The 9,652-nt window shown below is 56.8% G+C and overlaps 2 protein-coding genes across 5 annotated transcripts; both read left to right on the top strand.

Moving 5' to 3' along the window:
• The first annotated feature begins 1,135 nt into the window (after positions 1 to 1,135).
• GPD1 (glycerol-3-phosphate dehydrogenase 1) lies at positions 1,136 to 6,253 on the top strand. Of its 2 annotated transcripts, XM_054002255.1 has the most exons (8): positions 1,136 to 1,232; positions 1,413 to 1,590; positions 1,970 to 2,110; positions 2,536 to 2,674; positions 3,562 to 3,674; positions 3,848 to 4,081; positions 4,502 to 4,608; positions 4,814 to 6,253. In XM_054002255.1, exons 1-8 carry the CDS (start codon positions 1,192 to 1,194, stop codon positions 4,908 to 4,910), a joined length of 1,050 nt encoding a protein of 349 aa, XP_053858230.1. In that variant the 5' UTR covers positions 1,136 to 1,191; the 3' UTR covers positions 4,911 to 6,253. The 2 variants fall into 2 exon arrangements, with proteins under 2 accessions (XP_053858230.1, XP_053858232.1); XM_054002257.1 differs by lacking the exon at positions 1,970 to 2,110.
• Positions 6,254 to 7,937: 1,684 nt separating this feature from the next.
• Positions 7,938 to 9,435, top strand: LOC128821302 (cytochrome c oxidase assembly protein COX14 homolog). 3 transcript variants are annotated; one of them, XM_054002258.1, is made up of 2 exons: positions 7,938 to 8,036; positions 9,146 to 9,435. In XM_054002258.1, exon 2 carries the CDS (start codon positions 9,154 to 9,156, stop codon positions 9,310 to 9,312), a length of 159 nt encoding a protein of 52 aa, XP_053858233.1. In that variant the 5' UTR covers positions 7,938 to 8,036; positions 9,146 to 9,153; the 3' UTR covers positions 9,313 to 9,435. The 3 variants fall into 3 exon arrangements, with proteins under 3 accessions (XP_053858233.1, XP_053858235.1, XP_053858234.1); XM_054002260.1 differs by lacking the exon at positions 7,938 to 8,036 and adding an exon at positions 8,102 to 8,124; XM_054002259.1 differs by lacking the exon at positions 7,938 to 8,036 and adding an exon at positions 8,178 to 8,613.
• The last annotated feature ends 217 nt before the right edge of the window (positions 9,436 to 9,652 follow it).

Here is a 9,652-nt window from a genome sequence, read left to right as displayed (position 1 = left end):
GCTGTCCTCCTCCTTCCATGCTGACAGCTTGCACTCTCCCAGCTGCCATGGGGGATGAGCCTGGTGACTCCCAGGGAAGGGACATGATTATTTCTGCTTTCTTCTTCTTTTCAAAGCCAGCAGGGTTAAGTGGCTGGAGAGAAAATGTTCTTCATATTTTGGCCTTTTATAGCGAGCCCTTCATGGAGGGATCTCCCAGCTTGCAGACTCTGCTAAGCTTTTGCAAAGTGCTGTTGTGATAAACAAAGTAACTTGAGCAAAACTGGAAATCCAGTGGCCAATGCTAATAAACCCTGAACTGCCTCGTGTCCACTTGGCTGGATTGTGGCAGCCTGTTGGACATCCCAGGGGAGTAAGGCAGAATTTGAAGGAAACTGTAGTAGAGTTTACACACAAGGGTTTAAAATTATGCAGAAGGGGATTTATTCTCTTCACCCTGCTTGTTTATAGAATGTAACTGCTTTGCTGCAGACCTGGGAGCCCTTGGGGCAAGGGAAAGATCCTCTGTGTGAAGGGGAAAGTGCTGCTGGCTGTGGTGGGGGCAGAAGCTGAGTCCTGGGGCTGCACCAGGCAGTTCCTGCTCCTTCGCTGGGGGGGGAGGGGGGGGGGGGAATGGCACTTTTTAGCAAGAGGGGGACAATGAAATGCTTTTATGCAGAAAGGCTCAGCAGTCACAAGTCAGCTTGGCGAGTGCTCTGCCAAGGGGTCTGCAGCTTCCTCACAAGGGGCAGCTCTGATCCCTGCTCTCTGGGACAGTGTCAGGACCCCAGGGAACAGCTGGAGCTGTGTCAGAGGGGTTGGGATGGATATTAGGAAAAGGGTATTTTCCCCCAGAGGGTGCTCAAGCACTGAACAGGCTCCCCAGGCAATGGTCACAACCCTGACCCTGCCAGAGCTCAAGGGGCATTTGGGATGGTTGGGGTGTCCTTTTCAGGGCCAGGGCTTGGACTCACCAATCTTTATGGGTCCCTCCCAGCTCAGGGTCTTCCATGATTCCGTGATTCTGTGACTCCTGGTTCTGGGGGATCTGAGCTGCTCCAGGGCAGCGCTTTGCACCTGCCGCGCACGGAGGGGTGCCCGGTGTCCCCGGGGCGAGGCGGGGCCGGGGGCGGGCCGGGGCCGCCCCCGCTCCGGGCAGCCTTAAAATAGCAGAGGCGGGTTGCAAGCCCGCAGTGCCCCGCTCTCCGCACCATGGGTGGCAAGAAGGTTTGCATCGTGGGCTCTGGCAACTGGTGAGCGCCGGGCACCCGGGTCCCCTTGGCGAGCACAGCGCGGTCCCTGTCCTCCCCCATCCCCCCTCGGCACCCCCGGTAGCCGGTGCCAGCCGTCCCCATCCCTGCAGGTCACAGCGTGACCTGTGGTGCCCTGGGCTCCCAAGTGCTCACAACCATGGCCTCCCTCTGCCCTCGCAGGGGCTCGGCCATCGCCAAGATCGCTGGCAGCAACACAGCTCGGCTGAGCAGCTTCGAGAGCCAGGTGAACATGTGGGTACTGGAGGAGGAGGTGGGCGGCCGGCGGCTCACGGACATCATCAACACGGAGCACGAGAATGTCAAGTACCTGCCAGGGCACAAGCTGCCCCCCAACGTGGTGAGTGTGTGCCAGCAGTCTCTCCAAGGGGCAGAGCTGATTGCCAGGCTTTGGGGAGAGGCCAGTAGCTCTGGGGGACTGCTGGAACCCCGGGATGTGAAGGCAGGGGATGCACCAAGCTGTGCGGGGCTCAGTTATGCCCTCCCAATGACCTTCATCTGTGCTTGGATGAGCTGCAGCCCTGGCTGTTCTCACTGCCCACCTTTGACCCTGCTCTGGCATCCCACAGGCTGGGCTGGAGGCCATGTGGCTGTCTCTGGGCTGGCATCATCCCACCCTGCTCCAGCCCCTCTGCTGGCAGGGATCTCAGCATGGTGACTTTGGGCCCTTCCTTCCCATTCATCTTCCCAGTCCCTAACAACAGTCGCACTCTATTCAGGTGGCAGAGCCAGACCTGCTCAAAGCCTGTGCAGGGGCTGATGTCCTCCTGTTTGTGGTGCCCCACCAGTTCATCGGCAAAGTTTGTGACCAGCTCAAGGGCCACGTGAAGAAAGAGGCCATTGGGATGTCACTCATCAAGGTGTGAGCAGGAGCAGCACTCTCCAGGGTGCCAGGCCAAGGCAGGGGAGCTGGAAGCAGCCTAGCTTGGAGTGGCTGCTAAGGGAATCTAGGGATTTTGGAGCAGAAATGGGCAGTGGGAGGAAGAAGGGAAGTGGGGGCAGGGTCATTGTGGAGATTTGGAGGTGTTGGTGGAGAAGGGTGAGTGCATATGGGGGATCTCAGGTGCTGAGAGGAGCAGGGCACAGCTCTGCACGTCAGGATCAGTCGGAGCACTGCAGCACAGGGAATGGCAGGATTGGGGTGTGTAGGGCAGGTGTCCAGGAGGGGCAGGTGCTCATTGTCTGGTTGGCAAGGTGGTGTTCAGTCAAAAGTTGGACTCAGTGTCCTTAAAGACCTTTTCCAGTGTAATTGATTCTGTGATGTCTGTCCCTGGCTGTCCCCTAGGGTGTGGATGAAGGACCAGATGGGCTGAGGCTGATCTCAGACATCATCCATGAGAAACTGGGAATAGAAATGAATGTGCTCATGGGGGCCAATATTGCCAGTGAAGTGGCAGAAGAGAAGTTCTGTGAAACCACCATCGGTAAGGAGCCAACAGCCCTCCTCGTTAGCAGCTTTCATTTGTGATTAGCAGGAAGAGGCAAAGGGTGGAGTATGGCGCAGCTCAAGCTCCTGCTGCCTTGGGTGAACTGGCCCTGTTCCCTGGGAAGACAGGAGACTCCATAGGAGCTGGCTGAGCTCATTCCCAGGGCTTGTGATGGGATCACTTGTTTCATTAACAAGAGTTGTACAGCTAAAAGTTCCTGCCAGCATGGAGCCAGCATCAGGCAGCTGCCTAGCACAAATTAAAGGGGTGGGCAACAAGACGCCCTTTAGGAATAATTTCCATCCTTGATTTCCTTGGGCTTCACAGGATGCCCACCTGGATCTCATGTTATTGCCAGCTAGGGCTGCTTGAAAGTTCATCGGTGACAGTTCCAACATTCTCCACACTGTTGGGGACTGTGCACAGAGCCAAAACAAACAGAACCGTTTGCTGGGTCAGAAGTTGTGGCATTCAAAGTGTCTGTTTTATTAAACAACAGCAAACACACTGGGCAGGAGGCTGGAGAGGTGGAGCAGAGCCCACAACCCCTGTGAGCACACAGGATCCTGCAGGGACAACCAAGACAGAAAGCTGCAACCCCAAATATGCAACCTTTGAGGATGCCTTTAACCTACTGAGCATTCAGAAAGTCATTTCTGTCTTGCTTGACACAGCAGCATGGATTGTCCCTGTCTTCTGGGAATGTTAAAGTTGAACATTGCTTATCTGTCAGGCAGTGTGTGCCTGACTCTGTGTGGACCTGCAAATGTTTTGCAACACTGGTTGGGCAATAGGTTCCTCTCACTGGATGACCTTCAGGAGAGCATGGACCTACCTCATGGGTCTTCCCCATCATCTTCTTCTTCATTGCTTTGTCTCCTCAGGCTGCAAGAACATGAAGCATGGACAGATGCTGAAGGACCTGATGCAAACCCCCAACTTCCGTGTGTCGGTGGTGCAGGAAGCTGACACTGTAGAGATCTGTGGGGCTCTCAAGGTGGGTGTGCAGGGCTTGGTGAGCAGAGCCTGGTGCTCTGCAGGGAGCTCGGGGAGGAGGGATGATGGGCACTGGCACAGACAGCACTTGGGATAACACAGGCTGCTCATGGATGCAGCCAAGCCCCGAGTTCCATTGAGAAGAGATCCCTCCACATTGCCATTGTTTTCCAGAATGTGGTGGCTGTAGGAGCTGGTTTCTGTGATGGGCTTGGCTACGGTGACAACACAAAGGCTGCCGTGATCCGCCTGGGCCTGATGGAGATGATTGGCTTTGCCAAACTCTTCTGTAAGGGCCCTGTCACCTCCTCCACCTTCCTGGAGAGCTGTGGCGTTGCTGACCTCATCACCACCTGCTACGGAGGCCGCAACCGCAAGGTCGCCGAGGCTTTTGCCAAAACTGGGAAGGTGAGCAGAGCTGGAAGTGGCTGGCACTGATCAGAGTGTGGATAAAGCTGGATTAGGGGAGGTTTAGGTGGGATATCAGCAAAAGGTTCTTCACCCAGAGGGTGGTCAGGCACTGAACAGGTTCCCCAAAGCTGCCAGAGCTCAAGGGGCATTTGGACAACACTCTCAGGCACAGAGTGGGATTGTTGGGGTGTCTGTGGGGAGCCAGGAGTCCTACTGGATGATCCTTGTGGGTCCCTTCCAACCTAAGAATTCCATGATTCTATGATTCCTGCATCAACCTGATGAGCAGGCAGGGAGGTGATCCCCCTTAGCACTGTGGGATCTGTGTTTGGCTAGTGCTGCAGCCCAGCTCCAGGCCAGGAACGTGGTGCAGCAGCAGAGCTGCAGTTCCAGCTCCTCACTGCTGGGTTGTTTCAGACCATTGAGCAGCTGGAGAAGGAGATGCTGAATGGGCAGAAGCTGCAGGGTCCCCAGACATCTGCTGAGCTGCATCGAATCCTCAAGAGCAAGAATGCAATGGAGAAGTGAGTGCTGGAATCTCTGTGCTTCTTTGGGGTGGGGCTGGGACCTTTTCAGGAGCAGCAGGAGGGGAAAGCCCCCACCAGCTGGGCAGGAGTGGCCTGTTGGATGGGGCACAGTGCCATTGGCCCACCTGCTCCTGCATGCCATGACAGAAGTTGAGGTGCTCTGACTCTGCCATCTGTGGTGACTTTCTTTGTCTGCCCACAGGTTCCCCCTCTTCACTGCTGTGTATCGGATCTGCTACGAGGGAAAGCCTGTCACTGATTTTATCACGTGTCTCCAGAACCACCCTGAGCACATGTAAGGGGCTCTGCCTGCAGACCACAAGTCCTGCTGAGATGTGCTGAGAGCTCCTGCCCACACCAACCTGATCTGCTGCCACAGCCTTGGAAGGAGTCCAGGTCTTCTGGGAGCCTTTGCAAACTGCTGGAAGAGCAGAGGTTCCCTTCCCCACCCCCAGACACCACCCTGGACACTGAGCCTGGCACAGAGGTACCTGCTGACCTCTTCCTCTTTTTGAAGAACTTGTTTAATTGCTGCTGCTAAGGTTTGCCCTGAGCAGGGCTGAGCATCTTCCTCCTTCCACTTCCTCACAGTGGATTCAGCTCTTGGAAGGATTCTGTCAGGCCATTATAATAGATAAGGGCTGGGCACTGCCTGGCAGGGAAAACAGTATCCCAGGTCCTCCCTCTTAGCCCCATGGGGCCACTCTGGGTGACACCAGCTCTTCCCTACCTGCAGCTGCTTTTGCATTCCCTGTTGGTGGAGAGGGCACAGTCCCCTGCCAGGCTCCACCTGGTGAGTGGAGCTCTCAGGACTTCCAAAGGCACTGAGGATCTTTCTAAGCGGCACCAGCACAGACAATGGCATTCCTTGCCACCCAGCCATGTGCTGCTTTCCCCCAGCTGCTCCTGCTGACCCAGGGACACTCTGGAGCTTGTTTATTTAGAGCTTTTGCTCTCTCCATCAGACCTGGCCCCAGCCCTGGGGAGCTCCCCTGTTGTCACAGGTTTGCCTGTGCTAATTCCATGTCTGCTGACTTCTCTCCCTATCTCAGTTTGACTTCTGGGGCTTGGCACTGCCAGGGACCAACTGCCCCTGAGTCTGTGTGAGCAGCTGGTGTGACCCCTGCCTTGTACCTGCACATCAGGCAGGTGGGTCACCACAAGGCACCTGAGTCATGTTGCTGTTAAGTAATTCCTCCACAGCCATACTTTGCCTTCCTCTGGCTCGCTTCAGCCTGTGCTTTAGACTGCTCTGTGCTTCCATGTGTGGCTGTCCAGGAGCTGAGGAAGGAGGTCTCACACTTTCCCTCATGTGGGGATGCTGCAAACTGCCCTCTGGCACAGGGGCAGGAATAGGCATATGATCCACAACAGGTACATGGAGATGTCCAACATCCCAGGACAGGACAGAAGTCTTGGGCCTCACACTGAGCCTTTGAAATTTGCCCCTTGTCCCTCTGCTCTTCTGAAGCTGGTGGTGTTTGCTCAGGCCAGAGTGTCCAATGGTCACTGATCCTACCTGGGCTGGAAAGCTGGAACGCTGCAAGGCTCCCTGTTCTGCCCCATTCAAGTCCCAGAACCAAGGGGTCTCTGACTAGCAGTGTTCCTTTGAAATAACAATAAACATGGAGAGGAGATAGGAGATGCTCTCCTTGTTCTGTGGCTCCAGTGCATCACTGTTGCTGGGTTGGTGCCTGCTGGACTTGCTGAGTGCTCAGAACAGGGCACTGCCCGTTCCCTCTTGGCTCTGCACCCTCCCGTGCTGTCCCAGAAACAGCAAAAACATCCCTGTAGGTCCCCGTTTATCCACAATGTCACACAGTGTCCCACTTGCTTTGTCTTAGCAAGTGACAGTTCCAGGATTAAAATTTGGCTGTAGGACTATGGCGGGTTGGGATTGCAAATTGAGCCGGGTCCAGAGTCCTCACCTGGGGCCAGCAGGATCCAGGCCAGGACTGCACTGTGCCCCACACACCCCAGGCCTCCTCTCCTCTGACGTTTGGGGCTTCCCAGGACACACTGTGGGATTTTATTCATCTCTTCCCAGCTGCTTTTCCCAGACTCGCCTTGTTCCTGTGTGTCTTTAAAGGAGCCCTGTACTGAGTGACCTTTCCAGGGCTCTGAACCCTCTGCTCGGTGTCTTACAAGGGGAATTTAATCTGCTGGCACTGCACTTGTTTCTGTGCCTTTTATTAGCCACGTTTTCTCAGCAGGCACTCTGCGACCTTTAAATTCAGCAGAACTGTCGTGTGGGGGGAGCCAACACGGCTTCCTCTGCTGAGGAGCTTTATTGAGCTTGGAGGAAGGATAAAGGAAGTCCAGCGTGTTCCTGCAGGGCTGGCACGACTTCTAGTTCTCTTTGTCTTCAAGGGCTTCAAGGAATCCAAGTGTTTGGATACGAAGCTCATGCAGAAGAGAGGGTCCCTGAGCTCTGCTCCCTCACACAAACTCCTGTCAGCACCTGCCTGGAGCCGCAGCAGAATCCAGCAGGAATTTGTGTTTAGCTGGGAGCTCCTCTGTGATAGAAATGCTTCGTGCATCCCCCTTGCCCTGGAAACGCCCGAATTGCTGCAGACCCTTGCTGAGGGTCCCAGGTCTCCAGCGATCTCTCACTTTTAAACACATCACACTGGAGCTGGATGTCCCAAGCTATAAAAAGTCTTCCCTTTGCCATTTGGAATTATGTTCTGCAGGCTCAGCACATCCCACTGCTGCAGCCCCGGGAGCTGCTGCTGGGGGAAAGAAGGATGAGGAGGGGATAAAGAATGACCCTGGCTGCTTCGGAGCTCCAGGGAGCCCCGGATAGAGCAGGGCTGGCACAGCAGAGTTCAAATGCTGGAAAGGAGCTCCGGGAGGGGAGCAGCTGCCACAGGGAGGGACAGGAGGGGACCTGGGGGAACATGGCCTGTTGGGAAGGAGGCTCTGGGCTGGGGGCACACTGGGACCCTGGGTAGTCACCAGGGCCCTTGGAATGGCACAGGGACCCTCAAGAAAGCGCTGGGACCCTCAGGATGGCACCAGAACCGTTGTGAAGCCACCTTGACCGTCGGGATGGCACCGCGTCTCCAAACCTCAGGGCTGCAGCAGGGCTCGGAGAGCCTCGGTTCCAATCCACGCGTGGCCAAGGACTGTCCCTTGCGGACTCCCGCACCCTCCTCAGGCAGGGAGACTCACGGGTTGCGTGGTGCAGGGAGGCCCGTGTGGGTTGCGCCGGGGGGCCCGAGGCGGCGGCGATGGCGGCGGGAGCGCCCCCTGAGGGGGAGACTGCGGCGGGGCCGCCGCCAGGGGGCGCTGCGGGCACCGCGCGGGCTTCCCGCGCTCGCCGACAGCCACACGTGACCGCGGCACACGTGACGACGCGAGGCACGTGACAACCCCTCGCCACGTGACGCGGCCCGGGAGAGCGGCGGAGCGGGACGGGGACGGTGAGTGCGGAGAGGCCGGAGCGGGGCGGGGCGGGACGGGAACGGTGAGTCCGGAGAGGCCGGAGCGGGGCGGAGCGGGACGGGAACGGTGAGTCCGGAGAGGCCAGAGCGGGGCGGGGCGGGACGGGATGGGAGCGGGGAGTCCGGAGGGACTGGACCGGACGGGACGGGATGGGATAGGATGATGGACGGGACGGGCGAATCCGTGCTCCCGGCCCCGCTCCCCGCCGCCTTCTTGCGGGCCGGTAGTCAGTGAGTTCTCCAGGGACCGCTGCTGGGTCTCATTCACCGTGTCCATGACCGTGTCCATGACCGTGTCCATGACCGACCTGCATGAAAGGACCCTGAGCGGGTCTGGCGATGATGCGGAACGCGCGGCAGCGGCTCATCCACCTGAAGGCTGTCCGTCCAGCAGGGCCTTCATCAACTGGAGAATTGGGCAAAGAGAAACGTAATGATTTATTAGAATAACCTAATGAAGCTCAGCAAGAGCAAGTGTAGGACCCTGCACCTGCGGAGGAATAGCCCCAGGTACCAGCGGAATCCTGGCATGCATCAGGAAGAGCGTGACCAGCAGGTCAGGGAGGGGATCCTGCCCCTTGGCCTTAGAGAGGCATATCCAGTGATCCAGTTCTGGGCTCCTTATGTCAGGACAGACAAGGAGCTGCTGGAGATGGTCCAGTGCAGGCCACAAAGATGTTGAGGGATCTGGAGCATCTCTCTGAGGGGAGCCTGTGGGAGCTGGGCCTGGTTAGTCTGGAGAGTAGACTGAGAGGGGATCTTATTAATACATATAAATACCTTCAAGGGGTCAAAGGATGATGCCAGACTCTTCTTGGTAATGCCCAGAAACAGGACGAGGAGCAACAACCACAAACTAAACCAAAATAAATTTCACCTCAACATGAGGAAGAACTTTCCATGGAGAGGGGCAGAGCACTGGAACAGCTGCCCATGGAGTCATGGGAGTCTCCCTTTCTGGAGACACCTGGACATTCTCTAGTATCACCTGCTATGGGTGACCCTGCCTGGACACGGAGAGCTGGACTGGATGATCTCCAGAGGTCCCTTCCACCGCTGACTATCCTGAGATTGTGTCTCTCTCGCAGGTGCAGCCATGGTGTCCAAAAAGCAGCTGGCAGATTTTGGCTACAAGGCCTTCTCTGGCTCCATGATGCTGCTGACGGTGTACGCTGGGTACCTGTGCAGTGTCCGCGTCCAAAGGATGCTCCAGCACCGCCGCCAGCGGGAGAACGCGCCTGGCCCCGAGAGCTGAGCCCGTGCTGGGACCGGCCCCAGGAGCTGGGACCGGCCCCGGGTGCTGGGACCAGCTTCACCTTCCCTGTCCCCCCTGGGCTGGGGGAGGCAGATGGAGTGCAATAAAACCTGTGTGAAAGTGGCCAGTGTGGTGGTGTGTGGTGTCCCCCAAATCATAAACTGGCCTGGGCTGGGAGGGACCTCAAAGGTCCCTTGGTTCTGATAGTAAAAGGTTTCTAAAATCATGGGAATTCAGGGAATTGGAAGGAAAGTTGGGGCTGGTACGCCCTGGGAAAATGTTAGGCCTTGTCTTTGCTAGATTATGTGAAAAGGCACCTGTAATCATTATATGATAAATT

The sequence above is a fragment of the Vidua macroura genome, chromosome 38, assembly GCF_024509145.1.
Source record: "Vidua macroura isolate BioBank_ID:100142 chromosome 38, ASM2450914v1, whole genome shotgun sequence".
NCBI lineage: Eukaryota > Metazoa > Chordata > Aves > Passeriformes > Viduidae > Vidua > Vidua macroura.
Note: the sequence above shows the minus strand (reverse complement) of the source record. Positions and strands in the feature narration are given on the sequence as shown.

What these genes read in the sequence shown, in the direction of transcription:
- GPD1 (XM_054002255.1), top strand. Translation starts at nt 1,192, where the DNA reads ATGGGTGGCAAGAAGGTTTGCATCGTGGGCTCTGGCAACTG. An exon ending in ATCGTGGGCTCTGGCAACTG is followed by an intron (nt 1,233 to 1,412) that starts GTGAGCGCCGGG and finishes CTGCCCTCGCAG; the next exon opens with GGGCTCGGCCATCGCCAAGA. An exon ending in TTGGGATGTCACTCATCAAG is followed by an intron (nt 2,111 to 2,535) that starts GTGTGAGCAGGA and finishes GCTGTCCCCTAG; the next exon opens with GGTGTGGATGAAGGACCAGA.
- LOC128821302 (XM_054002258.1), top strand. Translation starts at nt 9,154, where the DNA reads ATGGTGTCCAAAAAGCAGCTGGCAGATTTTGGCTACAAGGCCTTCTCT.